At 49.2% G+C, this 27,719-nt stretch overlaps 1 protein-coding gene and 1 non-coding gene across 6 annotated transcripts in view; both read right to left on the reverse strand.

Annotated features, from left to right (window-relative positions):
• ATG16L1 (autophagy related 16 like 1) overlaps positions 1–26,904 on the reverse strand; it is a 38,422-nt gene extending 11,518 nt beyond the window's left edge. Inside the window, exons 1-11 of one of the 5 annotated variants that reach the window (XR_010322204.1) lie at positions 26,747–26,904; positions 23,101–23,194; positions 17,647–17,752; positions 16,568–16,641; positions 15,414–15,665; positions 9,967–10,032; positions 6,654–6,740; positions 5,446–5,502; positions 4,487–4,589; positions 2,282–2,387; positions 451–521 (exon numbers count right to left, since the gene is read on the reverse strand). Coding sequence is in view for 4 of the 5 variants with exons in the window: in XM_010597610.3 (XP_010595912.2) it covers positions 451–521; positions 2,282–2,387; positions 4,487–4,589; positions 5,446–5,502; positions 6,654–6,740; positions 9,967–10,032; positions 15,414–15,665; positions 16,568–16,641; positions 17,647–17,752; positions 23,101–23,194; positions 26,747–26,861 (1,131 nt within the window). In the remaining variant the exon portion in view is untranslated. The other 4 variants (XM_010597610.3, XM_064286531.1, XM_064286532.1 and 1 more) reach the window with 4 other exon arrangements.
• Positions 3,324–3,593, reverse strand: LOC111752764 (small Cajal body-specific RNA 6). Its single transcript, XR_002787681.2, has one exon. It is a non-coding gene; the product is annotated as a small Cajal body-specific RNA 6 (non-coding RNA).
• Positions 26,905–27,719: the final 815 nt, after the last annotated feature.

Genomic DNA, 27,719 nt, shown 5'->3' on the forward strand with positions numbered 1-27,719 from the left:
AGTCGGCCTCAAATGCCCGATTTTGTTCCCTCACCCTCGCCCCGAATTCCTAACGTCCTCCTCAGGGCTCCTGTACTACTTCACACACAGCTCAGTCATAACTTCGCTACAGTGATTTACAGCTGAGTGTTCTCATTTAAGTGCCTCATTGTTTGTCATAAACTGGCTCCTATAGTTCAGCATCCAAATACCCGCAATTCAACAGAGTACAGAGCAACAAATAATACCACAAGCCTCATGCAGAAACCAAAATCCCAAGAATCAGAGTAGTCTAACCAATTAATTCTAGAATCTACCCACATCCTTCTCATACATGGCTCTGACTGAAAATGTAGAGAATGGGAAGCCAAATCAGGTGAATTATTTTTCAATTTCAAGAACCAAATGTCTTACTTGTTTCTTAAAAAAAAACTCTGAGATCAACTATTTGCACGAGTCTGAGATACTTACAGCACTATCAAATTCAATGCTTGTAATTCCTGCATTACTGCCAGAGAGGGAACCCTTGAACTCACACTTGTCTGCGTAAAAAGAAAAAAAGATTGAGGAAAAACGGAAGTTAAATAAAGCCAGCAAATAAGGTCAAACAGGACACAAGAAATACAGTGGGGGCTGATGACAGAGTCAAACACCACCTTCCTTCTGCTTTTGATAAAATGACCAAGTGTTCCTACTGAATAAAACTGTCTTCTGCTGATAATTTACAAGGGTAAAAAGACAGACCGCTGAACTATTTCAGAAAATGCCTTTTGGACTTGGGCTTTGCCAAGGAGGAAAAAACAGCAGACCGCAGTAAGCTGTTTGTGGATGACAGGCCCTGAATTCACCAGGACATGACTGATAGCTCTTTCCCAAAACCATAAGAAGTGCTGCCAAACGTTCCGTTCGTGACTCTGGGGGCCCAGCACGGACTCCCGATTTTACGGACACAAATTACGCCTTGGTGTATGTCATGCCAACGTTAACTTTGATTAGCATTTATTTCCTCTTCAGCAGCAAAGAGATAACCTGCTAGAGAATAAAAGCCTGGCGGCGCCCATCTCCTACAGATGTTTCTAATGATCACGGAGTAAAACAGAGCTCTTGGGTTACTCCTGTGAAATCTCAAAACAAACTCTTTGCTTAGATTAAAAAAACGGAACCTCACAAAATTCCTATTCCTTATATGGTTTTGTTATGGTTTTTCCAACAGTGTCAGCCATTATCATTCATAAGTTCATTTGGTGTTTCTGGACAAAACCAACATAAATATACACATATTTCATTGTTGTAAAAATTCAGATAACATAACATTTGCCACGTACACGGTTCAGTTAGAACACTTACATCAGTCATACTGTGCTCCTATCACATACAGCCTTTGCCACATCACCCATTCCCCCGACACAAAGTCTCAGTGCTTCCTAAACAATAACCCTCTTCCTTCTCACCCCGGCAGCTGCTGTTAAACTTGGATCTCCACATGCCTGCCTGTTTTAGGTACTTCACATTAGTGAGATCACATGATACTTGTCCTTTGCATCTGACTGACTTCACTCAGTATGTTTTCGCGGCTCACCCCATTGTGGCACGCATCAGGGCTTTTTCACTTATTGTTGCCCAGTGATACTGTACGCGCAGCAACGATGGAAACTTAACAGGTGGCTAAACCTCAATGCTGAAAATATGCATATATTTAACTAAAAGAATTTCAAAAATCATCTTGACACTGGGCTCTGACCAGCTGCAGAGTCCTAACAGATGGCGCCACTAACTCCCATTTCCTGTTCTCACGCTGTTTCTGAAGGCAGAGAGCACTTCTAAACAGGCACCAGCCAGAGAGATTCGCTCTTAACCTAAGGGCCTGTCTGAAGAGTCATCTATTCGATGCATTTTTCCTAGGTGGTACACACCCCTCTGCTTTTCTCTAGCTTAGACGTGACTGGTTGACTGCTTCCTCCAGGAGATGGCTACAGCCATCACTAACTGCAGAAGCCACAGCCTCATGTATAGGTGGAATGACAGAACCCATGGCCTTGAGATCTTTCGTCTTCCTTTGAAAACTAGTATCATCTTGGAAGATTATCTGATTAGTGCGTACCTCAGGAAAATTATGAAATCTCACTAACACAAACACATGCACAATTTAACAGTATTTCCTAGTCATTACGTGAAAAATGGGAGCAAACATTCACCAGGTGGAAAGGAAACTGAAGTGGGAACAATGTTTTGTCAGCTGATTCCCCGCATAAAGTGACATCACCAACACAGGGCCTCTCTCTCCACTCAAGCGGGCTCTCACCTCCAAACACTTCCCAAAGTTTGACTCTGCGATCCATGCCGCCAGTGGCCAGCAGCCGGGAGCCAGGACTGAACTGCACGGCGTTCACCTCTCCGTCGTGTGCATCCTGCAAGACAAGTGTGTGTTCAAAGCAGCCAGGGTCATGACCGAGAAAGCTTACCATGCCCCATAAGGGTCAACACTCTGGGCTCCTCACTAAAGGTTTAAGCACACATCCTGAAACAAGGGCGGACACAATCCTGCTCGACACGTGAGTCATAGTTCTTTCTGGAAGCATTGTGGCGCTAGTGGTGTGACCTCTGCCCAGCTGAACTTCTCAAAGCCTCAGTTTGCTCACCTAGAAAAGGATTTCTATAGGCTTTTTGACCTGGAACTCTGCCTGACCTCTGACCTTAAGGAGGCCTCCAATAAAAGCGAGTTATTATTCTGTGAGAATTTAAAATCCTTCACAGGGAGATTCCAGAGGCTGGAATCAACGCTAAAATACACAACCTGGAAAGGGCACTTGTGTTCTGGATGAGAAAACGCATCCTATCCTACAATGGGGAGTGGGAACAACAGGAGACGTCACTCTAACCTGCCCTCTCGCGGGTAAAACAGGATGTCTGTGATTTGCTTCAAGCTGCTCCAGAAAGGGGTGTGTGTGTAGGGGGAGGACAGAGACTGGCAAATGTGGGTACCGGAAGCTGTGTGACAATTCTCTCTGCAGCAGACATTTGAAATGTCCCAAATAAAAAAGGGGGGAACAGACTTAGGAAATACAGGCTGTAAGTATTAGATCATTAGGCAGATCCCCAATCACGTGCCTAAAAGGTTATTTTGGGAAGACAAAATCTGATCTTCGCGTTTGTTTGGGACTGAAAAAACAAGCTGCTTGCTGTATGACGGACAGCAACTGTGAGATGACAGGGAAGGAAGCCCCATGCTGTCTGGACCTGCTTGCTGCCCTGATGTCTCACTGATAAGAATCTGCAGGACAGCTGGCCCAATCTCCCACTCCACACATTTCCCTCCTCTTCTCTCTTGTGGGCTGTCTGTAGGAGGTCTCAGATTGAAAACTTGAGATCACGCACCGTCGTGCCCGCCTGACCTCACGAGCCTCCTGCAGAACTGCCTGTTGGACACTTGTCAGCTGTGAACCTGCAGCTCTCAGGCACACACACCGACAGAGTCCCAGACTGTCAGCTGCGCCATAACCCCACACACATGACTTAAATGTGACAGGAGGAAACGAAAGGGCTGCTGGGAGTCAAGGGCAAGGAAGGGCTGTGACGTTAAGTGCAGTCAGACCTTTTACCAATCATCACTGACCTCCGTGTGTGCCTGGCCAGGGGGTCATCCTAGCTGTGGGGTGGGGAGGGGCTGATAGTCCCCAGAACGTCTCACCCACAGGGGGACTCCCTTTCCACACCCAGGTGGTTCAGCTCTCGGCCAGTTCCTTTTGTGGAAATGCCTAATTGCTGCAGTTCCTCCTTATGCCTAGAACTGAAAGCTACCTGCACAGGATTTCCATCCTGGATATACAGCAGTCTTTCCCTCCCCTAAAGGCTCCTGCCCCTATTTCATACCAACCAGTTATGGGTCAATCCAGGAGCCTGCCCAGCCTTCTGGGTTCTGCTCTCTGGGCTCTGCCCGCACCCAGCCACAGGGCTCCATTTCTGCGTCACTGCCCCATCTGGGATCTGAGTTACCCTTTAGCACTAGGGCCTGCTCTGAACTACAGTTGGCAGCTCTGGTACTGCAGTGGCTTCTGCCTAGGACAGTGCCCTACTTCCAACCATATGCGCCTAATGGTCGGTGGTCATTCAGGTAAGGATGTAATTCAGGAAGCCAACAGCTGTCCTCCTGGTCTTCCACAACCAACCACTGACTAGACCCTCACTCCCCGGTGACAACAATTGCGTGAATTACTTCCAATTTCTCACCATCCCTAACCGGCCTTCCTTGGCGTCATCCCTGCTGCTATCTTCCTCTCTCTTAGCCAGGCCTGTGTTAACAAGGATGGCTGTCATAAATCCTGTCCTCTGAAGCTAGGCAAAATAGATTAACTCCTCCCATCAGAGGAGCCAACAGGTGGAAAGCTTGGTATAAATGAAGGCAGTGGGAAGTGCAGCAGCAGATGAAGGGCCTGTGAACAGGATCCTCCGACTGCCAGGCTCTGTCACCACAGCAAACTCGGCAGGGCCTGGGAGTGACCACACTTACGAAGACACACAGCGTGGTAGTTGGCACCCTCACGTCTTTACTAGAGCCAGGGTGAGCATCCGCGTTGTCCGGGGGCACTGGAGGGGACGAGACGGAGCGCCTCCTGAGGAATGACAGGAAGGAAAACATGAGACAGGGCTGCACAGGACTTAGCTTCATCCAACTGTCAGAAGGGAATCAAGGACAACCTGGCTTAAGCAGACTGCCCTTGCCAACAGCTTCTTTTCCCTTCTAGGTCCTTTACACCAGGATAATTCACAAGAATCAGAAGCGTCCTCAGTCACATGACAGTGGAAGGACCCCCAGACAAACCTGGGCTCACTGTCCCACTGACCGACTCCAGTACTCCTGAATGACAATGCTCACCTAAGTCCACACAAGTCATGTGACAGCCAGCTCTGGAGTGTCTGTGAAGACACTGAGGAGGTCTCTGCCCAGTCACACTCACTCCCCACCGTCCCCTCGCAGTCCTGGCGGGGCCGAACGCATGCCAAAAAGCGCGCAGGCAGAGCATGACTGTCCACGGAGCTCAGCCCGCACCCGCTCCACCGGGCTCCCCACGTTGCCAGGAACATGCAAAGCATCCTGGTTAGCACATGTAGGTCTGGTGATGGGGCGGTGAAGCAGTGATCAGCACGACTGTCAACGACCCACACTCACATGCTGGGCTAAGACAGGAGAGCGGTTTTCACCTGGCAGCATCGGAAGAAGAGTGATGTCCCAAAAGGGGAGACTCGGACAGACTAAAGGGAAAGGCCAGAGGTCAGCAGGCAGCGAGATTAAGAGAAAGGAAGTCGAGGGAGAAAGAAGAAGCTAAACGAAAAGCGAAATTGAGGCATCCATGTACCCTGCCCCCAGAAATTCTGGTGTACTTTAAAAAATAATAATAAACCATGTACATTTACTTAGGTATAGTTACACAAACATCACAAAGGCAAGGCGAATGTTTTCTAACCTACCCAAAGATATTAGTGATAGAATCCAGAAGGCCTCCAGCAGGCTGCGAGAGTCGCTTACTAAAGAGGAGGGGAGGATAGGTTTAAACCTTTGAGACATTTTGCCCAAATCATCAATTAATAAAAACAGTCCACAAAATAGGTACCTGGGGCCTGCTTCCCCTTTATGTCCCAAAACCTGGATGAACGGAAACCCAGCACACTCCCAAAGCACTGAAAACAGTGGGGAGGGAGGGGGAACCCAGCACACTCCCAAAGCACCAAAAACAGTGCAGAGGGAAGGGAACCCAGCACACTCCCAAAGCACCAAAAACAGTGCGGACGGAGGGGTACCCAGCACACTCCCAAAGCACCAAAAACAGTGCAGAGGGAAGGGAACCCAGCACACTCCCAAAGCACCAAAAACAGTGCGGAGGGAGGGGAACCCAGCACACTCCCAAAGCACCAAAAACAGTGCGGACGGAGGGGTACCCAGCACACTCCCAAAGCACCAAAAACAGTGCGGAGGAGGGGGTACCCAGCACACTCCCAAAGCACCAGAAAACAGTGCGGCAGGAGGGGTACCCAGCACACTCCCAAAGCACCAGAAAACAGTGCGGAAGGAGGGGTACCCAGCACACTCCCAAAGCACCAGAAAACAGTGCGGAGCGAAGGGAACCCAGCACACTCCCAAAGCACCAGAAAACAATGCGGAGGGAGGGGTACCCAGCACACTCCCAAAGCATCAGAAAACAGCGCGGAGGGAGGGGAGACCCAGCCCAGGGGCTCCCAAGCATCCTTGTCCCTAGAGATACTGCTTTAGACAATGAAATTGTCTAGCTGACCAAATCGTTTGTTGTTGACAACCAACCTCCGCCCCTGTAGTACAGCCCTAGCAAACAAAAAACAATCCTTGAGTCTAAGGAAGGATTAAGCAGTATGTTTAAATGAGGTCCCGCTTTTAGGAGCCCACTATGTTTTACGTGTTCAGACACCCGGGGGGCACCTGGGACGTGCTTCCCTTCACCACTGCACATCAGCACTAAAGAAGTGGCTTCCCTTCCGCTAGGGGGAGTTGACCCAAGGAGGATGCGGGGGGGGCGGACATTCAGGAGCCTGCTCATTTCCCACAAGGGACTCTGGCACACCGAATGATGTCCTCTGGTCAGCCCACACACGTGCTGTCAAAGTGCAGCCACAGCTCCTTTCCTGATCTGCCCTGTTCTACTTACGTGGCTGCTCTGCTGATGGCCCGTACCGGAGAAGTCTCTTCAGGATGCTCAGAGGTCTCGTCCAGGATAACTTCAATGTCATCGTCCCTGCAAAGGAAGGGGAAGAGGCCGAGGCTTTGATTCTGCTGACCAGAAGCTCTGCGATGACTCTAATCTGCCCATGCCAACAGCACGTCCTGGTCACACACAAGCGATGTGACCTGGCTAGGGCAGAGATGGTTAACGGTTCTCATGAGAAAAAGCTCTGCCATGCTCTGGGCAATAGTAAAGGAAACACCTGTTCAGATGGAATCCAGAATTCCAACTGAAAATAACGTTCAAAGTGAGCTTTGGATCCTTTCAGGTATAAACACAGGGCTCCCGCTTGGAGAGCAATGAAATAAGGCTTGTTTACATCTGCGAGTGCACACACAGCAACAGGGTAGAGTCTTCCCATCGGAAGCCAGGGTCCCAGCTGAAGGGCTCACACACGTGAACAGCCTGGCTGTGGAGCTCACTAGTGAACCAGGCCCCATCAGACAGGGCCGAGTGGCACCCAGGACAGTATCAAAACGTCAGCCATGGAGCACTAGAAAGCGACAGTGCAAGGCAAGAATGAAGGTAAGAAAAGAGACCCACTGCCACTGAGTTGATTCCAACTCACAGGGACCCTACAGGACAGAGGAGAGCTGCCCCATAGGGTTTCCTAGGCTGTAATCTTTACAGAAACGGATTGTTAAGTCTCTCTCCTGAGGAGCGGCTGGTGGGTTCGAACCACTGACCTTTCAGTTCACAACTGAGTGCTTAACCGCTGTTTCACCAGGGATCCTTAAAAAAAGAGACTGCTAAAGAAAATGTTCTACATCCTACTTTGGTGAGTAACATCTGGGGTCTTAAAAGCTTGTGAGCGGCCATCTGAGATACTCCACTGGTCTCGCCCCACCTGGAGCTAGAGAAAATGAAGAAAACCAAAGACACATGGGAAAGATTAGTCCAAAGAACTAATGGACCACAGCTACTACAGCTTCCACCAGACTGAGACCAGTAGAACTAGATGGTGCCTGGCTACCACCACCAACTGCTCTGACAGGGATCACAATAGACGGTCCTGGACAGAACTGGACAAAAATGCAGAACAAAATTCTAACTCCCAGAAAAAGACCAAACTTACTGGTCTGACAAGAGGCTGAAGAAACCCCAAGAGTATGGCCCCCCAGACACTCTTTTAGATGAGTACTGAAGTCACTTCTGAGGTTCACCCTTCAGCCAAAGATTAGACAGGCTCATAAAACAAAAAATAATACACACAGCTCAGCCATGTATATGAGACTAAGTAGTGTGCACACCAGCTCAGGGGCAAGGACGAGAAGGCAACAGGAAAGCTGGTAACAGGGAACCCACGGTCGAGAAGGGGAGAGTGTTGACATGTTGTGGGGTTGGCAACCAATGTCACAAAACACTAAGTGTATTAATTGTTTAACAGGAGATTAATTCGCTCTGTAAACCTTCATCTAAAGTACAATAAAAAAGAGGGCAGAACTGCTAAAAGGGTAACGGAATCCAAGGCTGCATTTACAGCCCGTTTTTAAATACCATTTTAAGAAAAACAAAACAAAACCCCAGAAAAGCAAAATCTCAATGCAGTTAGTTTGTTTTTAGCTCCAGGTATCTTATGCTCAAGTTTAAATGCCTGGAACTTCCAACCTCGGCAGAGATTAAACAATGAAACAGCCTGTTACAGATGAAACAATGATGTCAAGAAGAAGTGCGTGCTCATGAGTTTACCCACTTCTCAGAGGGACACCAGCCCACTTGGAATCCCCCCAGCCCCGTTCCTATGGCCACGTCCTTCCTGGTGAGGGGAAGGTAAGCAATTACTTTGGTCTTAATAACCTCCCACAGAGCCGTAATCTTCATGGAGAAGGAAAGTAATAAAACGTCTTAACCCAAGACTGTTGAGATTTGTAAGAACTTAAAAGAAAGACTTCCCCAGGATTAATTATCTGGATTAGGTAAATATGTACCTAAGAACTCGTTACTGAGCAACTTTGACTGAGCTGAAGTGTGTTTATTTTCCTTGGCTACTCGTTCTAGGAGCGCGTGTACCCAGGGCCCAACCCGGGCCTGGACGTCCCAGAGCAAAGGCAGGCATTAGGAGGACAGGCTCTGCATTTGCTTTCTCCTCGGGTGGCTTTCCTGCAGTTTGGGGAGCCAGCTGCGCTCACACAGGACCGCCGGGAAAGCAGCGGTGGTGAGAGAGCAACTGGTAACGAGAAGGTGGGCAAATGACGTGTTTTAGGTGCTTATTTTTAAGAAACCTAATGTTTTTTCCAGGTCAATGATTTATTGACTTCGTGGTTTTGGGGAAAATAGGTCTGGTATTAATTTTCCACACCTGAGAGCACAGAAGATAAGCACACACCCTCCATCTAGGGCACAGGCTTGGCGTGAGGACTGTTGTTCTCTTGTAAAAGACAACCCTTGACTGGCGGATGATCCTAACTGAACTTTAAACCACTCCCCTCCACTGAAAAGGGAACAACCAGCATGATTTAAAATAGTGTATCATCACTCTAATACTATATTCTAAGGCTTGTTTCAATAGAAGAGAAACACGCCCTGAACCACATCAAAGGGAAATTAGCCGTTAAACATCCACCCTCAAGCCAAAGCCCCAAATCTCAGGGGGCATTTCCCACTCCTGGGCAGACGAGAAAAAGTACCAAAACAAATTCCACTCCATTTGTTCCAAGAGATCCTACTATTCACTTTTGCTTCCAAGGTCTGGCCGGACTTCCACTTAAGTTCACGAACCAAGAGAGAACAAGAGGAAGTGCCCCAGCCCAGCGTTACACGGCGACGGCCCCGATGAGGGGTAGAAAACGGATGATTCTAAGGGTCAGCAGGGAAAGAGTGAGGCCGTAATTCGTGAAGGGCACGGGAAGTTAGAATTCACCCTTACAACTAACAAGGAGTGTCAACCGGAACACCTTTCTGGAAGGTAATCTGGCAACATGCCCCAAGAACTCTGACCCTCAGAATTTTATTTCAAGAACGTGTCTCAAAGAACTAATCAGGAGTGTGGCCAGAGACCATATTCAGAGCACTATTTCCAACAGTGAGAATTCAGAAGCCACCGAAACACAACGAAAATGATACATGGATGTACCTCGAGGGGACAGAATTATATGTGCTTTTTACTTTCTTCTTTAAGCTTTTCCATTTTCTTTTTGAAAAGCCTGTACAAGTGTTTTAGACAGAGAGAAGCATATAAAACTACTTTCAAAGGACCAGTCAAAGGAAGAGCAGTTCCAGCTCATGGATCTCCACTTACTGTCCGACAGGCAGCGGCTCCTTTGCAGCTTCCGCAAGCTCTTTCTGCAGCCGGGCTTGCCGCCTCCTGGGAAAAAAAGCCCAACGTTTATGTCTGCTTAGGGGAAGTGTGGGGTCTGCATCCTCAGCAACCTACTAGTTCTAACAGCACATTTGAATATTCTGTGCGTTTAAAACAATTACCCTGGGCAAAGATACTCCAAGTCCCAAACCCCTCAGTAAAGGTTTCCACTATAAAGGGTTTCAGAGTGAAGTCTAGGAGAAAGCAGTGAACCAACAAGGGAGAAGGCCCACCTGCGGGGACCCAGGGCCTCTCAGGTAGACAGGTGCACCGGGCCTACTGAGGGCTAGTTGTGGTAGTGACCCGGTTTTCCACAGCAAACAGTCTTACACTGACATACCCAGAGCATAGATAATAATAAAGACTTACTTAGGAGTTACTTGTGCCTGGCCCTGTCTTATGATTTTTAACAGTTTTTAATTCATTTAATCCTTAAGACAATGCTTTGAGCTAAGTACTATTATTTCCATTTTACAGATGAGGAAACTGAGGCACAGTTAAGATTCTGAAACTGTCAGCTCTTACATATCTTCAACTTACTAACGTGAGACAGAAAAGGAGCTCTGGTGGTGCTGTGGTTAAGTGCTCGGCTGCTAACCTACAGGCTGGCAGTTTGAACCCACCCAGTAGTTCCACAGGAGAAAAGACTTGGCAATCTGCTCCTGTACAGGTTACAGCCCAGAAAACCCTATGGGGCAGTTTTACTCTGTCCGTAGGCTCTCTGAGGTGGAATGAGCCCGACAGCACACGAGAGACGGAGAAGTCTTGGCTGTGGCGAGACTGGAACGTGGTCGGGACGGCATCCACTTCCTCCCTCTCAGCACCACCTCTCTCTCCTTCCCAAGTCCCACGCTCAGGAGGCCCCCCGGTTTTTAGTCTGGGCCTCATTCTCTCTTCCTTGACAACGTCACCCCTAATTACGGCTGCACCTGTATGTGGAGGCCACCCAATACCGGCCCCTGACACCGCTGAGCTCATCGAGAATTCTGCCGACGTTTGCTCTTGCGTGGATGCCCCACTGGACCTTCACGCGACATGTCCGCAGAGCAAGGGTACAGGCTCTCGTCCCACATCCCTACTGCTGTTAAGGCACTGCTCCACTGTTACCTTCTCTGGCATGTGACCTCCAAAGGTGGCACCTGGGATGGTCCTTCCTGGCATCCAGCATCGAGGCCTTTGCTCTCTTTCCGTGATTTCTAGATGCTGCTTCTAAGGCCTGCTGACTGTGCCTCTGCAGACCATGCCTACATCACATCCTCCCCTGACTGCTCCCGTCCTCACCACTCCCGGCCCCTGCAAAGGCCTTTCTAACTGCTTCCGTTTAGCGCTGTGTCTGAGATGAAAATGGAAAACAGCGCAAGGACTTCTGAACGTTGCAGACATCTGCAGAGCAAATGAATAAATCATTGCTTTTAGGAAAATCTCTCACTGATCCATCAACGCTTCTCTTCTACAAAACCCCTCCTGGAGGTGCATTCAGCAATCAGCCCTTCTGCCCTCTTTACGGGGAACGTCTGGCAGTGCCACCTTAGGGCACAACGGTGGGGAAGGCTGCCACTGCACGCACCCTCGGCCACGTGTGCCTTGTGATTCCTAAGTGCTTCTCATTAGCTTGGCTTTTGCAGAGAATCTGAATGAATATATATATATACCTTTGCCATAATGATGAGTTCTCAAAAACAGAGAGTCCTGGCGCTCTCTAAGCGGTGTATCAGAAGCCTGGGCGGGGCCAAGGGCAAGGCTGATGAAGCGTATTACTCTTAATTTAAATTATGCCTGGAAGGTGAAAACAATTTCACAGGACAAACTACAAGAGGTAGTTTAACAAAATCTTCTTAGCTGGAACATGGAATAGACAACCTTTGAACCACCTCTGAGGGAAAACCAGACTCGGGTGTGGGGTTAAGGGCGTAGGCGACACTTCTCTACAGGAAAGCCACTCACTGACTGACCGCGCAACAATCCCCTCCGTTACATGACCCTGGGTCCACACGCTGCAAAGTGGGGATAAAAGACTGACCCGGGGTCACAGGGAGAAGAATCCAACCCCGGCAGCCAGGCCTTCATCAGCACAGCTGGAAGAAGAGGCTGTTTGGTTGTTTCAACAGTCACCAAGTGCCCCTTCCTCACAGCCGCTGTGCTTGACCGTGGGGATACAGCACACCCCAGCCTAGCGACAGAGGCCGGACACGAAGTGCTGGGTCAGAACGGCAGGCTACCTTCCGATCCAGGTACACAAAAGCTGTTCAATGCCCAAAGAGGACAATGAGCTAACCTGGGGGACTGGCAGGAAGGGGGAATGTGGAGGGAAGGCTTCTGGGAGAGGAACTAACCGAGCAAAGTAATGAAAAGGATTCCCAGGCCTTGCGTCTTTAATCAAATAAAAAACCTCCAAGTCCATCTTCCTGGGAAAACATGGTAAAAAAAAAAAAGAAAGAAACCAGGGAACAGGGCAGATGTGTGAAGTGCCTCACGCGCCACCTTCATCAGAAAGTCTGTGTTAGCCTCCTGGCCTGCTGCGATGCTTAACCACGTGCCTCTGCGCCTCCCCGCCGGCAGGTCCTCGGCCAGCGGTAACATGCCACCTAACTACTTCCAGGTACCCTGGGGTCCTCACCACACTGAAACTGCTGAAGACGTCCACGGCGTAAGCCAAGCTGTTCTACTTACAGGAAACGCGAGACAGAAAGAAGGGGCGCAGGTCAATTTTTCTTAACAGAGCCACAGACCCACTCGAGGAGCCATGAAAATACAGAAAAGCACAAAAGGAGAAAACAAAACCACAATCTCACCACCCAGAAATTATCACTAGTACCAGGTTGATACAGTTCCTTCTGGTTATTTTCCTTTTTTTAATTCACACAAAATTGGGATCATGTTGGATCACTTTTATCTCTCCCAATTTTCAATCATGCTAATTTTATGCATCTTCTCAAGTCATTAGGTATTCTAAAACACATAGTTTTAAATGGCTTTATAAAATCTCACTGTAGGAGTACAATGCAACTTAATTATTCCCCCCAAGGGATATAGTTTCTCGTCTTTCGCTACGGAGTAATGCTACGATAAAATATGTGTGAACATGTCTTGTTATGCAGTTCAGTGAATTACTTAATATGCCCTTCTAGCAGCAGTCTTTGTGACTGCCACACAAGGACTGGGTGAGACCATGCAAATACGGTGCTAGTGGCCCACCAAGGTGATTGGACAGCTTGCTAATAATGGAAATAAGGTGCACGGAACCCTGCGGGGCTGGGACCACACAAATCAGGTGTATGGAACCCTAATGAGGAGATTGGTCAGTTTTGACATCCTGTTAGGCTTAAAAGAGAGCCAATTCCAGAGCACAGGAGGGGGGACCTGACTACCATCAAGAAGAAGAGACGGGAGCAGAGCGTGTCCTTTGGACCCAGGATCCCTGTGCCAAGACCCTCCTAGATCCAGGAGGCACAGAGAGAGAGCTGCAACACCACAGATGGCGAGATGCAGAGGTACAGAGATGGTGGCAGCAGAACCAGGAGACTGGCAGGAGACGGTGTGGTGAGTTTCCTACCCCATGGAGCAAGAAAGCTGAGTGCCATCAGGCAGGAGCCTTGCTGGCAGAGTGCAGTGCCTCTGGGCACTTGGCAGCAAAGCTAGGCTCATCAACCCACTAAGTAGAGAGCTGAGCGCCTTCAGGCACTTATCAGCAGAGTCAAAACAGCTTTGTTAACATTTGCCCCAATAGGGCAGAGGTCCAGGGGCCAAAGAGAGGCATGCCTGCCTTAGGGCTGAAGAGAGGCTGTCCTGTTGGGGGAACTCTATCCTGAGTGTTCCTGAGCCTGAACTGTATTCTGTTACTTCCCTAATAAGCACCACAACCATGAGTATCGTTGGTGCGTTCTGCGTGGCCCCTGCAACCAATTATCGAACCCAGTAGAGAAGTGGAGTGCCAAGGGAGGGATGGTAGACGTCAGAACTAGTAAAAAGGTTGTAGGGTGAAGGCACATCTGACTCCACCTCATAGGAATCAGCCTGGGGCTGTTGGTTCTCCTTCCCCCTCCTGATACCAGAGGATGTGAGGCGGCTGCCGCCACACCATCCTCACACGTCACTTCCTTAGGATAAATTCCCAATCAGGGGGAACGTTTTTAAGGCTCATGGGCATCCTCAGTGCCCACAAACGTGCCTACCTGTGACGCGTGAAGACGCTCTTTTCATCTTTTTCCTGATGACCCTTCCTGCCCTGTCCTCCGACCGTGTCTATTTCTGCCTTTATGAACTACCTGTGCTTTGTATCCGTTTGTCTGAATGCCCATCTTTTCCTTATTGACTCTACATTAAGGATATTAACTTTAAAACAGCATTCCTAGTTTGTTGTTCAGAGCTCTGATGTTAAAAAACCTAAAAATCCTACAGTCAACTACTTCCATTATCTTTATGTTTAGAAAGCCGACACTCCTATTTATGAATGTGTTCATAAACAAACAGTAACAAAACCTATTTAAGTAGCTTATCTGGCAGGGCTGGTCCTATGAGTCGGAATCGACTTAACGGTACCGGGTTTGGTTTGATTTTGGTTTTGGTCCTCATCACTGCTCTTGAAGAGTTTCCTATTTTCATTTACTTGTTTTTTTTTTGGTTAACGGGAGTCATCTAAATTCTAAACTACAGACATGGGGATTTTTAAAAATATGCTGTAATCATGTTGAACCCTGGGTGAGTTTTTCAGTTGACTTTCTTAGGTTTTTTAGGTGGATAACCATGACTCTCTCTTCTTTCCAACACTGGTCCTTCCTTCTTTGGTTCTTGGTTTTAAGGGGAGTTTATGTGGGACACTGACCTTTACCCACAAGACTATTAGGCTCTCTGGGAGGTTCTAAACATCTACATTTCCCACCACTGAGACACTGATTCCCAACACCTAGGTGGGAGCTTTCCCTGCTAAGAACCCTACTGGCTATCAATCGGAGATGGGTATTTTTATTAAGTTTGATTCAGGAATTTCACGTCTGTGTTCCTGTGAGACTGGACTGCACTACCAAAATCAGAATTTTTGCTACGGGTCTGAATAGCTTCATAAAATTACTGGGGTTAGGGAGGGGAGCTTTTTTTCTTTTCCTGTATTATGGTTTAATTTATATAGTTCAGGAATTCACTTTCCTCCTCAAAACACTGAAAGAATTCCCTGGCAAGACGATGGGCCAAAGCCCGTCTGGCAGGGTAATCTTTTGCTCAGCTGTGTAAGTGTCTCTATATGTGCACGCCTTTCTTCTACCTACTCTTGATCCCTCCAACTTTGTGTTTTTCTCATTTTCCCCTGTGGCTGGAACTGCCAAGCTTCTCTGCTTTCAAAGAACAAGTTCTACTTCACTAAGAATGGAGACCCCCAGCAGTGGCTAGCTTACCTTGAGTCCTTCTCGTTCTCTGCATTTAAGCGGTTGGCTTCCTGGGCTTTCTCGGCCATCCACCTGGTGACCAGCTCCTGGTTTTCCTCAGTAGTCTTCCTCAGTTTCTCCTCCAGGGCTGTAAACGTGATCTGCAGAGCATCATATTCATCCTTCAGGGTCTGGTTGACTCTCTCGAGGTCCTGAAGCTTACTGCGCAGCTCTTGGCACTCCGTCTCCAAGTCCGAGATGGTCTGCAGACATTCTGCGATTCTGAAAGCAGGACATGCAGGAGCGGGACGGCTAAGAGCCCTGCACTGGGGCCAGGGGACTGGCTGCGTGCTCCAGCTGGGGAGCCTGGCCAAGCACACCTGCCACCCCGGGCACACGCGAGACACTTCATGCTCATGACATCGCCGTTCGCCACCCCAACTCTAGCGTTTCCCATGAAAATCCCATGAGGAGAGGAAACACCTAGGATGAATCCATCCTAAGAAAGGCCTGGCAGTCTACTTCTGAAAAATCAGCCACTGAAAACCCTGTGGAGCAGGGGTCATGGTGAGTCGGAGTTGACTTGATGACAATGGGTGGTGGTTTATCAGTAACTAGTAAAAGCTCCTTTCAGAAAAGCCTGAGTTTTGGTAGAAGGGGCTTGAAGGAGAGGCTGGGAATACTGCATATTTCACCAGCTATTCCATGAACTGAGTGAGAATGTCTGAGCAGGCCCTCCGCCTGCCGAGGCCTCTAGGTCCCTCTCTGAACACTGAAGAAAAAGGCAGATGAAACCCAAGTCTCCCTCCAGCCCTACATCCTAGGCTCTGAGACTCTGTTCACCATGTCTACCAGGCTTCTCCCCATCCAGAACAAACTCCCACCCCTGCTCCCAAGGCCACAACCTCAGACAGCTTGGCCTGTCATCCATCACGGGCTCCCCACGCAGCGGCCCCGGGGAGAGCAGTGACTGCTTCTGGGACACGTGCCCGGGGCAAGCTTACCTCTCCCATGAGTCTGCTGAGAACCTGGGAGGGGACCCGAGACTATGCAGTCACTGAAATAAAGCCCATGTTTTACGGTGCCCAGTGGCTTCTGCTCACACTGGTCACTGCTGTCTCTCACAGGGCTGGAGAGCCCAGCACAGCAGGATGTGGGAACCATGACCCATCACTGCTACTCACTTGGCTTCATTCGTCTGTATCTCCCTGTCCTTCTGTTGCATTTGGTTATTCAGGTCAATCACCAGCTGAGCTAGCTGGGGACAAAGAACACGTTCACATATAAGAGATATCAGGACCCCACTTGGAAACGAAATAACAACGCAACTATTACTTTATTAAAGGAGCAGTGGTGGTGCACTGGTTAAAGAGCTCAGCCTCTGAGAGGTTGGTAGTTTAAATCCCCCAGCCACTCTGCCAGAGACGGATGTGTCAGTCTGCTTTGGTAAAGATTACAGCCTTGGAAACCCTGTAGGGTAGTTCTGCTCTGTCCAATTAAAAAAAAAAAGCCCATTGCCATAGAGTTGATTCTGACTCATAGCCGCCCTATAAGACACAGAATTGCCCCATAGTTTTCCAGGAGCAGCTGGTGGATCTGAACCATTGATCTTTTGGTTAGGAGCCACAGCTCTTAAGCACTGCTCCACCACGGCTCCACAGGGTTGTTATGAGTCGGAATCGACTCGACGGCAATGAATGGAATAGCTTTTATTAAAAATAAAGGGAGGAAGCTTCTAGTTGACCACCACGTGCATGCTAAAGAGGTCTTTCCAGCCCTGACCTCAGCCACCTGTTGGGAGGCTGACTTCAGCCGATCACTGACAGCAAGTGGAATTTTTTCAACAAGAGTTCTGCCTGAAGACTACCATCCAGGGTAAACACAGCCTTGATTCTAACGAATTTTTCTGACATTTCAGGGTCCAAACTCAACAGCTTTATGAGAACCTCCTTCAAATAATCCCCCATCCGTGTGGCCTGGGGTGTTAGTAAGACCTCCAGCACATCGTGCAGCAGCTTTTCTCCACGTATACCTTCCATGCCCTCTTTGGGGCACGGTGACAGGGGGTTATGTCACTGGCGTTTCCCCACTGTTTGATTCCTGGAGGCCCAGCTTGTGATGGGAATTTATTAGGACTGCTGCAACTTCTAGGGGCAGGACCCATCCCTCCTCCTCCTCACAGCACATGCAGAGACAGCAGCTCCAGCTGTCAAATGTGTCCCCTCAGGACCCCCACACAGGCGAGGAAAGTGACTCTCCTTACCTCCCCACGCTTCTTGTGTAATTCCGTCAGCTCTTCCTGGTGCTTAATCCTCAGCTGGGCCATTTCCTGCAGCTGACCATCGTTCCAGGTGCCATCATGTCCAGGACTAAATCCCAACCAGGCAGAGGAAGAAAACAGCAAAAAGGGTGGGTGGGGGCGGCAGATGGTCAGACCCCAGGCCTCATTAGTCAGGCAGGGGAACACAGGTCAGCATTTCGAACGTGGACATGACTACACAGCCAGCTGAGCAATTCCGTCTGTCTGGGCAGCTGCAGACATCGGCCCCGACAGACCCAAAGTGGAAACTATGAGGTGTCAGACGCATGATAAAAACAACCCCGTGATGTCAGGAAGGAAGGATGGGTTCTGGAATGAAGTTCAGGCAAAGCCAGAGGGCAGCGAGGCTCTCTCTGGAGGGGTGTGTCTCTGCCTGCTCTGCACCGGGCACTGTTCTCAGTACTGGGCGCAGAGTCAGTTCCAACACACAGTGACCCTGTAGGGCTGGGGGTGTGGCACGAACACAGCTCTGCTCTCAGGCACCTTTCAGTGCCTCAGGGAAGATGGGCCATCAATAGACAGAGAGATGATCCCAGGTGGCCCTGTGTGCCATGAGGAGAAACAAAGCAGGGAAAGGAAGGGAAGAGAGTGACAGGGATTGAGGAAGCCTTCTCCGAGAAGCTGACTGAGACCTGAAAGAAGTGAGAAATGAGCCATGTGGACACCTGTGAGTGGACCCTTCTAAGCAGAGGGAACGGTGGGACAAAGGTCTGGAGAGGCAGCATGGCCATGTGTTCGGGGGAACGTGTGACTGGAGCCCCAGCATGAGGTTGCGGTTTCTGAGCAGAGGAACAGCTTACGTGCTAGAAGGATCATCATGGTCGCCAGATGGAGAACGGGCTGCAGTGGGCAAGGCCAGGGAGGGAAGACAGGTCAGCGGCCACCACAGTCCACATAGGAGATGGTGTGGCCCAGGCTAAGGTGGGAACAGTGGAGGTGGGGAGGTGTGGTCAGCACTAGACACGTTTTAAGAGAGGGTTGGCAGAACTTGCTTTTGCACTGGATGTGGATGTGAAAGAAAGACAGGAGTCGAGGATGACTCCAAGGCTTCCAGCTGTTCAACCCATAAAACGCAGGTGTCACCTGCTGGACTGGGGAAGACTGGGGGGTAGTGGGTTTTGGGGAAGACTTGAGAGTTTAGTGTCAAGACATCCAGTTGGACACGTTGAGTACGTATGGGCTACGTTGAGCAGAAGTTGGCCTTCAGAGTCTGAGCTTCAAGAGTCCAGGTTCGAGGCTTACAGGCAGACGTTGTCAGCAGGGACGACTGAAGCCACGGGACTGAGTTAAGGGCACCTCGAGGGTCCCTGCAGTTCTGGAAGCTTAGCAGGCGTTCATGCAGCATCTCAGACAAAGCAGCAGGTGACGAGAAATGTGGGCCTAAGGTTCAGGAGAGGGGCCCTGACCAGAGCTACAGAGGAGAAGTATCAGGTTGTAGTGAGCGGCAAAAACCAGCACCTGGGGAGAGCGCAGATGGAGAAGAGGGGGAGGCTGGACGACTGAGACCCAACACCTGCGGGGGGGGGACAGCGCCTACCCAGTGTGGCCAAGAATGAACCACACAAAGAGTGGCAGCACAATATTCTCTCCTAATTCTGCCCTCCGTCTCTACAGGCATTTTTATTACACGCTCTAAACGCATACTAATACATCATTCTCTGAAGCCACCTGGTACTTCCCCATCTTAACCCACAAAGTAGAAGTAACAGGCTGGAAAGTGGAACAGTTACATGAGAGCGCCCACAATTAGGCAGCGTGACTAGAAAGCCTCGGATGTCCTCAATTTAGCACAACATGATGAACACAATTACCATCACTACACCGTACACAAGAATGTTGAAATGGCAAAGGGTTTCTTACAGCCACATTTACCACAACAGAAGAAAATCGGGAAATAACTTTAGAAACCCTCAATTTCATGCACAGCAGTGTGGAACAGGCGAAGGACAGGAAGAGGGCTCTTCTCCCGGGAGGCTGTGTTCTAGACAAGCGAGGCACGAAAACACAAAGAAAAACAAATGGGTATCAGGGATGAATAGAGACAGAAAAAGTCACTGCGTTCAGAAGCAGGAGAGATTTCCCTGGGCACGGATGTTTGGGGTTGGTAAGGGTTTTAGAGAAGTGGCAGTGGAGCTGGGTCTCCCAGGAGGGTGGGATTTAGGTAAGAAGAGGGGCCAAAGGAAGAATCGTTCAAACCCCAAGGTACAATCAGGACTAAGACTCATATCGGAATGGCCAGGAGGACTCCAGAGGTCACTCCACTGCTCAAAATCTACAACTTCCTATTTTACTCATAATAAAAGTCAAACTGCGCTGGGCAAGGCTGGACAAAAGAATTCCCCAGAGAGCTTGGTAAAGCCCAGATTGCTGGGCCTTACCCCCAGACTTGGATTCAACAGGTGTAGGGCAGGGCTGGTGATCTGCTTTTCTGGCAAGGCCCGGTAATCTGCATTTCTAACAAGCTCTCAGGTGAAGCGAACGCTGCTCGTTCACAAGGACTCTGGAATAGCGAAGGACTAAGGTTCTCAGGGGCACTCTGGTGGCAGAGTAGTCAAGTTCGGTTGCTAATCAAAAGATTGGCTGTATGACTCCAACAGCCACTCCTTGGAAACCTTATAGGGCAGTTCTACTCTGCCATATAGGGTCACTATGTGTTGGAACTGACTCTGCATCAACGATTTTCAAGTTCTCCAACTTTGTGGTCATCAGAGTCACCTGGAGGGCTTGTTAAACCCAGAGTGCTGGCCCCATCCCCTGAGGTTCTCAGCCAGCAGGTCTGGAACGGGGCCCAAGGATTTACATTTCTAACGAGCTCTCAGAGGTCAGAAGGAGGAGGAGGAGGAGGAAGGAAACCGACGAGGTGCCTGTCTTCTGTGAGCACACCGGCACATTCTCTAGCAAACACCCACAGAAGTCCTTGGGTGGGGAAAACGGTTAAGCTCTCGACTACTTAGCTGAAAGGAGCCTGGGGAGACAGGCCTGGCGATCTGCTTCCAAAAGGTCACAGCCTTGAAAACCCTGTGGAGCAGTTCTACTCTGCACACATGGGGTCACTACAAGCCAGAACTGACTTGGTGGCAACTAACAACAGCAGCAAACACCCACCAGACAGGGTTCCCTGAGGGCAGGGACTCTATATTCCTAATGTCTAGACCAGACAGCAGTCACGAAATAGCTACTGATGACGGAGACTCCGCCACAGTCCAGGAACCAAAGGACCCGTAGTAAACGACGGGGCGGCTGCAGGAGACCGTAGGTGAAGAGCTGGCAGGTCTGGGAGATGGAATGCACATGGGTAGGGGTGGGCTACTGAGGGAAAAGCAATCAGACGGCATTTGGAAAAGGAGGACAAAATGAGGATACCATGAACAGAAACAAGGAAGTCAGGCAGAGGAGGCTTGACTGCGGGCAGGCGTTAGTGGGGAAGGAAAGGCCGCCTATGAAGTGACTATCCCAGCGAAATTCACTCAGAAGGGTCGTTCCATTTATTTACAGCACCTTTCCAAGCAAATGAGTTTGGGTGAAAAATAAAGGGTCTGGGAATACTGTCACCAGGAGTCTAACCAGATAGAAACAGAATGTTTGAGTTTTCAATTGACTGAATTTAGATGAAAGGGTATTACCTGTGGCCAACAACAGCCAAAGCACCGCAACTAGTATCTCAGATACCACAGAGGCCTTCCTCCCAGGGCTCCAGCCAAGCCAACTGTCACTCCAAAAGAACAAAACCTGGTCACACCAGCCCTTCTCTGACCTTTCCCATTCTGTCCTCTTCCTTGAAACCATCTTGCCAGATGAGAAAACACAGGGGGCAGGCAATTACATAGCAGATTACGCTACCTAAATATATAAACTTAGTCAAGCCTAACATTTGTTTTTTAAACCTTAAATTACTATCAGCTTTAACAACTGCTAAATGCGAACCAACGTGCAAAAGTATGCATAGGGCTTTAGAGCAATAATAGGTACCAGTCTAACATGCAAACGTGATGAACGTTACTTTAAATATTGACAAGAGAACAGTAAGACCCCCAGAATGACTCCCTGGAAGCTGCTCAGACAACATATGGCTTTCAGATTTTTCTGACCATGATTCTCAATAAGAAACAGTTTACAGCCACCCTTCTACCACAAACACCTGTTACTTAATAAACCAAAACTTGCCCTTCCTGTCAAAACGCACTGTCATAGATTGAATCGTGTCCCCCTCCCCACCCCCCAAAATATGTACCAACTTGGTTAGGCCATGATTCCCAGGATTGTGTGGTTGTCCTCCATCTTGTGAATGTAACTTTATGTTAAGAGGGTCAGAGTGGGATTGTAACATCCGTACTCAGGTCACATCCCTGATCCAATGTAACAGGAAGTTTTCCTGGGGTGTGCCTGCACCACCTTTTCTCTCTCAAGAGATAAAAGGAAAGTGAAGCAAGCAGAGAGCTGGCGACCTCATACCACCAAGAAAGCAGCACCAGGAGCAGAGCGTGTCCTTTGGACCCAGGTCACTGTGCCTGAGAAGCTCTTCGACCAGGGGAAGATTAAGGACAAGGACCTTCCTCCAGAGCCGATAGAGAAAGGCTTCCCCTGGAGAACCAAGAGATGATGCCCTAAATTTAGGCTTTTAGTCTACTTTACTGTGAGGAAATAAACTTCTCATTGTTAAAGCCATCCACTTGTGGTATTTCTGTTGTAGCAGCACTAGGTGACTAAGACATGCATGTAAATTTTTCTAGCCTGTTTCTTAAAAATGACAAAAAGCTTGATGCAAAGTGTTAATTTGATTTCACAAGCTATTAATGTGTTGAAAACAGTGAGGTAAGAAAGAATGAAATAGACTTCTATTGTATAAAAAGTGGAAACCCTGCTGGCGTACCAGTTAAGTGCTACGGCTGCTAACCAAGAGTTCGGCAGTTCGGACCCGCCAGGCTCCTTGGATACTCTATGGGGCAGTTCTACTCTGTCCTATAGGGTCTCTATGAGTCGGAATAGACTCGACAGCAATGGGCTTGTATAAAAAGTTATTTGTTTATATGCCAGTCAATCTTGTATTAACAAGATCTGGGTAAAACTGCTCAGAAATAGCTACTTGTCTCTGGTTTTTTTTTTTTTTTAAGTGAACCCTGGCAGGCCTGAGAGTTACCACCAAACCTGCTTTAAGACATCCCTCAAACTGAAAGCACTACACTAATGATGCCTTGGATTAATGAAGGCGTCTGGGTATGCACATACCTTTAAAAAATTTATTTTAATTACTGGGCTTCAGTAGTTCTTATCTGAAAGGAGATGGCAAAAACCCGAGCACACAAACAGTACTTGGTTTACTTCTAAATTAGAGAAGTAGCAACTGAACTAGACAAATTTCCACAGAAACACAGATCACAGAGGCCAGTTCCAACGCACCTTATCTCGTGCCTGTTTGCCACGTCATGCTTTTCAGCTTGTAGTTTATGGGCCAACACTGAATGAAGATCTGACTTTTCCAACAACTTGTTATCTATTAAAAAAGAGAGAGAGATAAGTTATTTATTATAACTTACATACACTTTCTTACTACTTTACATCTTAAAAACTTTAGACTAAAAGAATAATCAGTAGGCAATTGGACAGGTTTCACCTTTATCAGGGATCAAAGTACCTGGTCCTGCTCTGCTACCTATTGTAGCTATGCTCCAAAATCCACCAACATACATTGCTAGATGCTTCCCGGCTAAGCGGGGACAGCCCAACCAGAGTAATCCACAGGTGCATAGCTGCAAAAGGGTCCCCTCTACTAAAAAAAGGGCAGGTACAATCACCTACTCCTCAAAGTACCGGTTTTTCACTCAGGAGTTTAAAACACACACCTGTGTGCACACACACACCCACGAAATACAATGGAAAAGTGAAATGTTATGCGCCTTCAAGAAACACAGAAGAGCTTTACTGTAATTTGGTAAATTTAACTACTTAAAAAAAAATTGATAAACGTGACAGTTTCCAAACACAAGGAGCTCAAATATAACGAGGGCCAACCATAAACAGGTGCCAAGAAGAGTGATTCTTTACTCATCCTCATAGTCGTTTCACAGGTGGTCACATCTGAGGTCTTTGAGGAAAACGACAGCCCAGGCAGAAAGCGCAGAGTTGTGTGGTAAGTGGCTGAGAATAAAGGCTGGTGCCAACATACAAAAGGAAGAGCCGAAGAGATATTTTGCCTTTTTCTTACCAGCGCTGGTGAGATGCCAGACTTGAAGAGCAAGCAGTTACATGAACAGACTGTACTGGGAGGGCATCACAGGCTACTGTGACCTTCCCTGCCCAGGCTAGTGGGCAGAGGATGCTACCGTGTCGGACAGACAGCACAGGCGGCAAAGCTTTGGGAAGAAAATCAGTTCACTTTTGGAATATACATTTGACAGGAGACATTAGTACAGGGAATTTTTCAAAAGAAAAGTCAGGGCTGGAGGGAACAGGTAGTTAGACATGACAGACACACAGCGAGATCAGATGTGGGGAGGGGAGGCACAGAGCAAAAGGAGACATTGACCACAGGGAGCTTGGAGAACAGCTACGCTGGAAGGGGGCTGCTATGTGTCAGAATCGACTCGACATACAATGGGTGTGTGTGCCACGGATCCTAAAAGTCTGAGATTACAACTGCTTCTACAACAACCTTTTGATAGGGTTTACGGTAGTGACTACTCCTGTCAGAGGCACTCACTCTGAATCCCACTTCTCCTTGATACCTGAAAACAGAACTCCCGGGCAGAAACCGAAAGACCTTCTTTACCAACAGGGAACAGAAAACGAGCTGTCCCAACCTTGGCTCTCGTGACCAAGGGCAAGTTTAAAATTCACCAGGGTCAAAGGCCTATAATAATTCTTCAAAACGCTCCACCAACGCTGGGTGCCTCGTGATAACTTTAGATCTTTCAAAGACATGAGGTATTCAAGGGGGATGCTTCCCAAAGGTTCCTCTCACTAAAGGAGGGTGGAGTTGGGGGGAAGCACCCACACAGCCTCTTCATCTTTCTCTTCAGGCTCAGAGGCAGGGACTGAACAGGGAGACTGAGCTGATGAAGGGTCAGAACTTGATGCGCCTGGGAAGGCAAGAATCAGAGGAATGCAGGTGTTCCACAGGCGGACATGAAGTGATCTCCCCAAAGTTGACCCTCAGCCTAGACAGAAGTATAAAACAGGCAAAGGTGGTCTTGATCTCCTGCCCCCTAACTGTCCTTCACCCCTGTCTCTCTTCCTCTTCCCTCTACTCATGGCCCTAGAGTTGTTCAGCGTCACCGTTTCTCCTCCATCCTGCCCCAACAACAGGTCCATTTCCTAAGTGCAGAGAAGCCTTCAGTTTGTGCCAATGAGATTAAAGGCACTCGACATTTATACACTATTATGTAGATGGCTTTCAAAGCACTTATCAGCACAGCATTGTTCTATGAAGCAGGCAGGGCAGGCTTCATTCCCATTTTATAGATGCAGCAAACAAGACACAGAAAGGAAAAATGGAAAAGCTAGTAAGGGGTGGGGCCAGGCCTCCAACACAACTTGGCTTTCAATGTGGATTATCTTTTAAGGACTAAGCAGCCAGTAAATGGGCTTATTCCTGAGGAACTTAATGGAAATGAGGGTATCATGGATGAGCGGGAAGGGCTTCCTGTGCCTCTGGCCTTCTGAAACAGCACTGGGCGCACGGGCCTTCACGAGAACCAGGAACGAGCACAAAGGCAGCACAGCGTCACCTTGTTCTTCCTATTTTTAAGAGGACGAGTTCAGTGAATGCAAGGGCCGCTTCTTGGGGGATCCAGTGAGAAAAGCAAATACAAAAGGTCAGAGCCATCAAAGCCTGAGTTCAAATCCCGCCCCGAATGTTACTTAAGTTCTGTCAGCCTCAGTTTCCTTGTGTGTAAAACAGCAATAACAGCTCGTGCTTCATGGAATTCGGAGGAAAATGATACAAAATAACCCATGCCGAATACTCAGCACAGTACTCAAACTGGTCTCTACCTTAGAATCACTTGGGGGAGCATCAGAGATACCCATGCCTGTGTCCCACCCCAGATACTGTGATTTGGTTGGTCTGGGGTGTGACCTGGGCTCCAGAATTTTTTAAAGCTCCCCAGGCCATTCTAATGCACAGAGAGAACTGGGAAGCATTGATTTAGCCATTTCTTCCCCTAAATGTGTCATCAGTTATGGTAAAACTGGGGGGAAATGCCCATTACAACGTATCTGAGAGTACAAACACTTTCTACAGAAAAACAACTGCCCTTAAGGGTGAAGGCTGAGGGGTCACTATGAGTTGGAATCGACTTGATGGCAACTAATTTGGTTTTTTTTTTTAAGGGCAAAGGAAGAAAACCATATCTTTCGTACTGAAGATTTCCGATAACGATAAAGTCTGTGATGTCCCAGCCAAAAAGGACGTTAAAACTCAAGATGTGTTAAGAGTCAAGAACACCACGATGGAGTGCCTGAAGCAAGAATCATAGGCCAAACTTCCTGGAACTTACACTGGAACCTACGGCCGTGGAGTCGATTCTGACTTACAGTGACCCCACAGGGCAGAGTAAAACTGCCCCACAGGGTTTCCAGGCTGTAATCTTTACCGAAGAAGAGCGCCAGGTCTTTTCTCTCGCGGATCGGCTGGTGGGTTGGAACCGCCGATCTTTCTGTTAGCAGCCCAGCGCTCCCTGCTCCGTTCCTACACTGAGAAGACGGTGTTAATTCTGCGACTTAGCTCTTGGAACCAGGACCCACTTCGCTAACACAGTCGCCTAAACGGGAGGCCTGCCTATCTAAGTGCTTGCGCAGTGTGAGCGGCTGCGATTTACAGACAAACACGTGCGCTGTCGCCCGTAAGGAACACACAGCTCAGCCGGGAGACCCCCCAGCCGCCTCCAAGGATAAAGCCGAAGAGCGGGGGAAAGAGCTACAGAGGCGCGGGGCGGTCGGCGGCGCGGGGACCCCGGCGGCCTCCGTGGGCGCCGGAGCGCCGGGGCTCGGCCGCCCGCCCCGCTCTCCCACCCGGCCCGCGCCCGGGCCCGCAGCTGCCGCTCACACTGCAGGATGATCTCCTCAAACGCCTGCCTCTGCAGCCGGTCCCGGCGCCGCAGCTCCTCGGAGATGTGGCGCTTCCAACGGGGGAAATCGGCGGCGCGGAGGCCCGACGACATGTCGCGCGCTGCTCGGGCGCCTCAGCGCCGCCGGTCCGAGCGGGGGCTGGCGGCCGCGGCCCGCAGCATGGGGCGAGCAGCGCGCGCGGGAGGGCCGGCTGCCCTCGACCTCAGCTCCGAGCACAGGCCGCCCCTGACGCCATCCGGGACGGTCTTCCGGCTCCGGCCGGATATGGTTTTGGCGCGGGACCGGAAGACCCGCCTCCTCGCCGACGCCTTACGCCACATGCACACGAGCGGCGGGACGCAAGGCGCCCACTAGTGACGCCCGCCCGAGGCAGGAAGCGTCGGGGCAGAGAGGCTGCCGCTGGGAGGGGTCCAGGGGTGCCTCCGCCTGCCTGCTTAGGGTTTTTTGTTTTTTGTTTGCTGCTTTTCTCCGTTTTGTATTTTCGTTCTTGACATCTCTTCAGTTTACAAACAGAAGTGGGGTCGGTCCCTGCATAGTAGCTGTATCATCACGGACGGGTGACAACCTCCCTAAGGCTCAGATTGCTCCTCTGTAAGATGGGGGCAATGATGATACCTACTTCATAGTGTCCTCCTGTTGAGACAGGGCTAGGCTGGAGCGGGGCCGGTTGGACCCCTGGCACATAGGCTGTGAAAAGGTCAAATAGGACATAACCCAATCCTCTCTCAGAAATCTCCGCCGTTCCTTTCCCACTCCCCGCACAAAAAAAAAAAACCCTCATGAATAAACATCAAGACCCCTCTTTGTCGAAACCTGGGAGACAGTCTCTCTGAAGGTTTTAGCCCTATACTGTCTCCTCTTGCTAGCTGCTGGCAAAATAAATTTGCTTATGTGACTCCAGGCTGCTTTAATGGTCTTATTGGGCGGCGTGTATCCGGTTGGGTTCAACC

Source organism: Loxodonta africana, chromosome 6 (genome assembly GCF_030014295.1).
Source record: "Loxodonta africana isolate mLoxAfr1 chromosome 6, mLoxAfr1.hap2, whole genome shotgun sequence".
Lineage (NCBI taxonomy): Eukaryota > Metazoa > Chordata > Mammalia > Proboscidea > Elephantidae > Loxodonta > Loxodonta africana.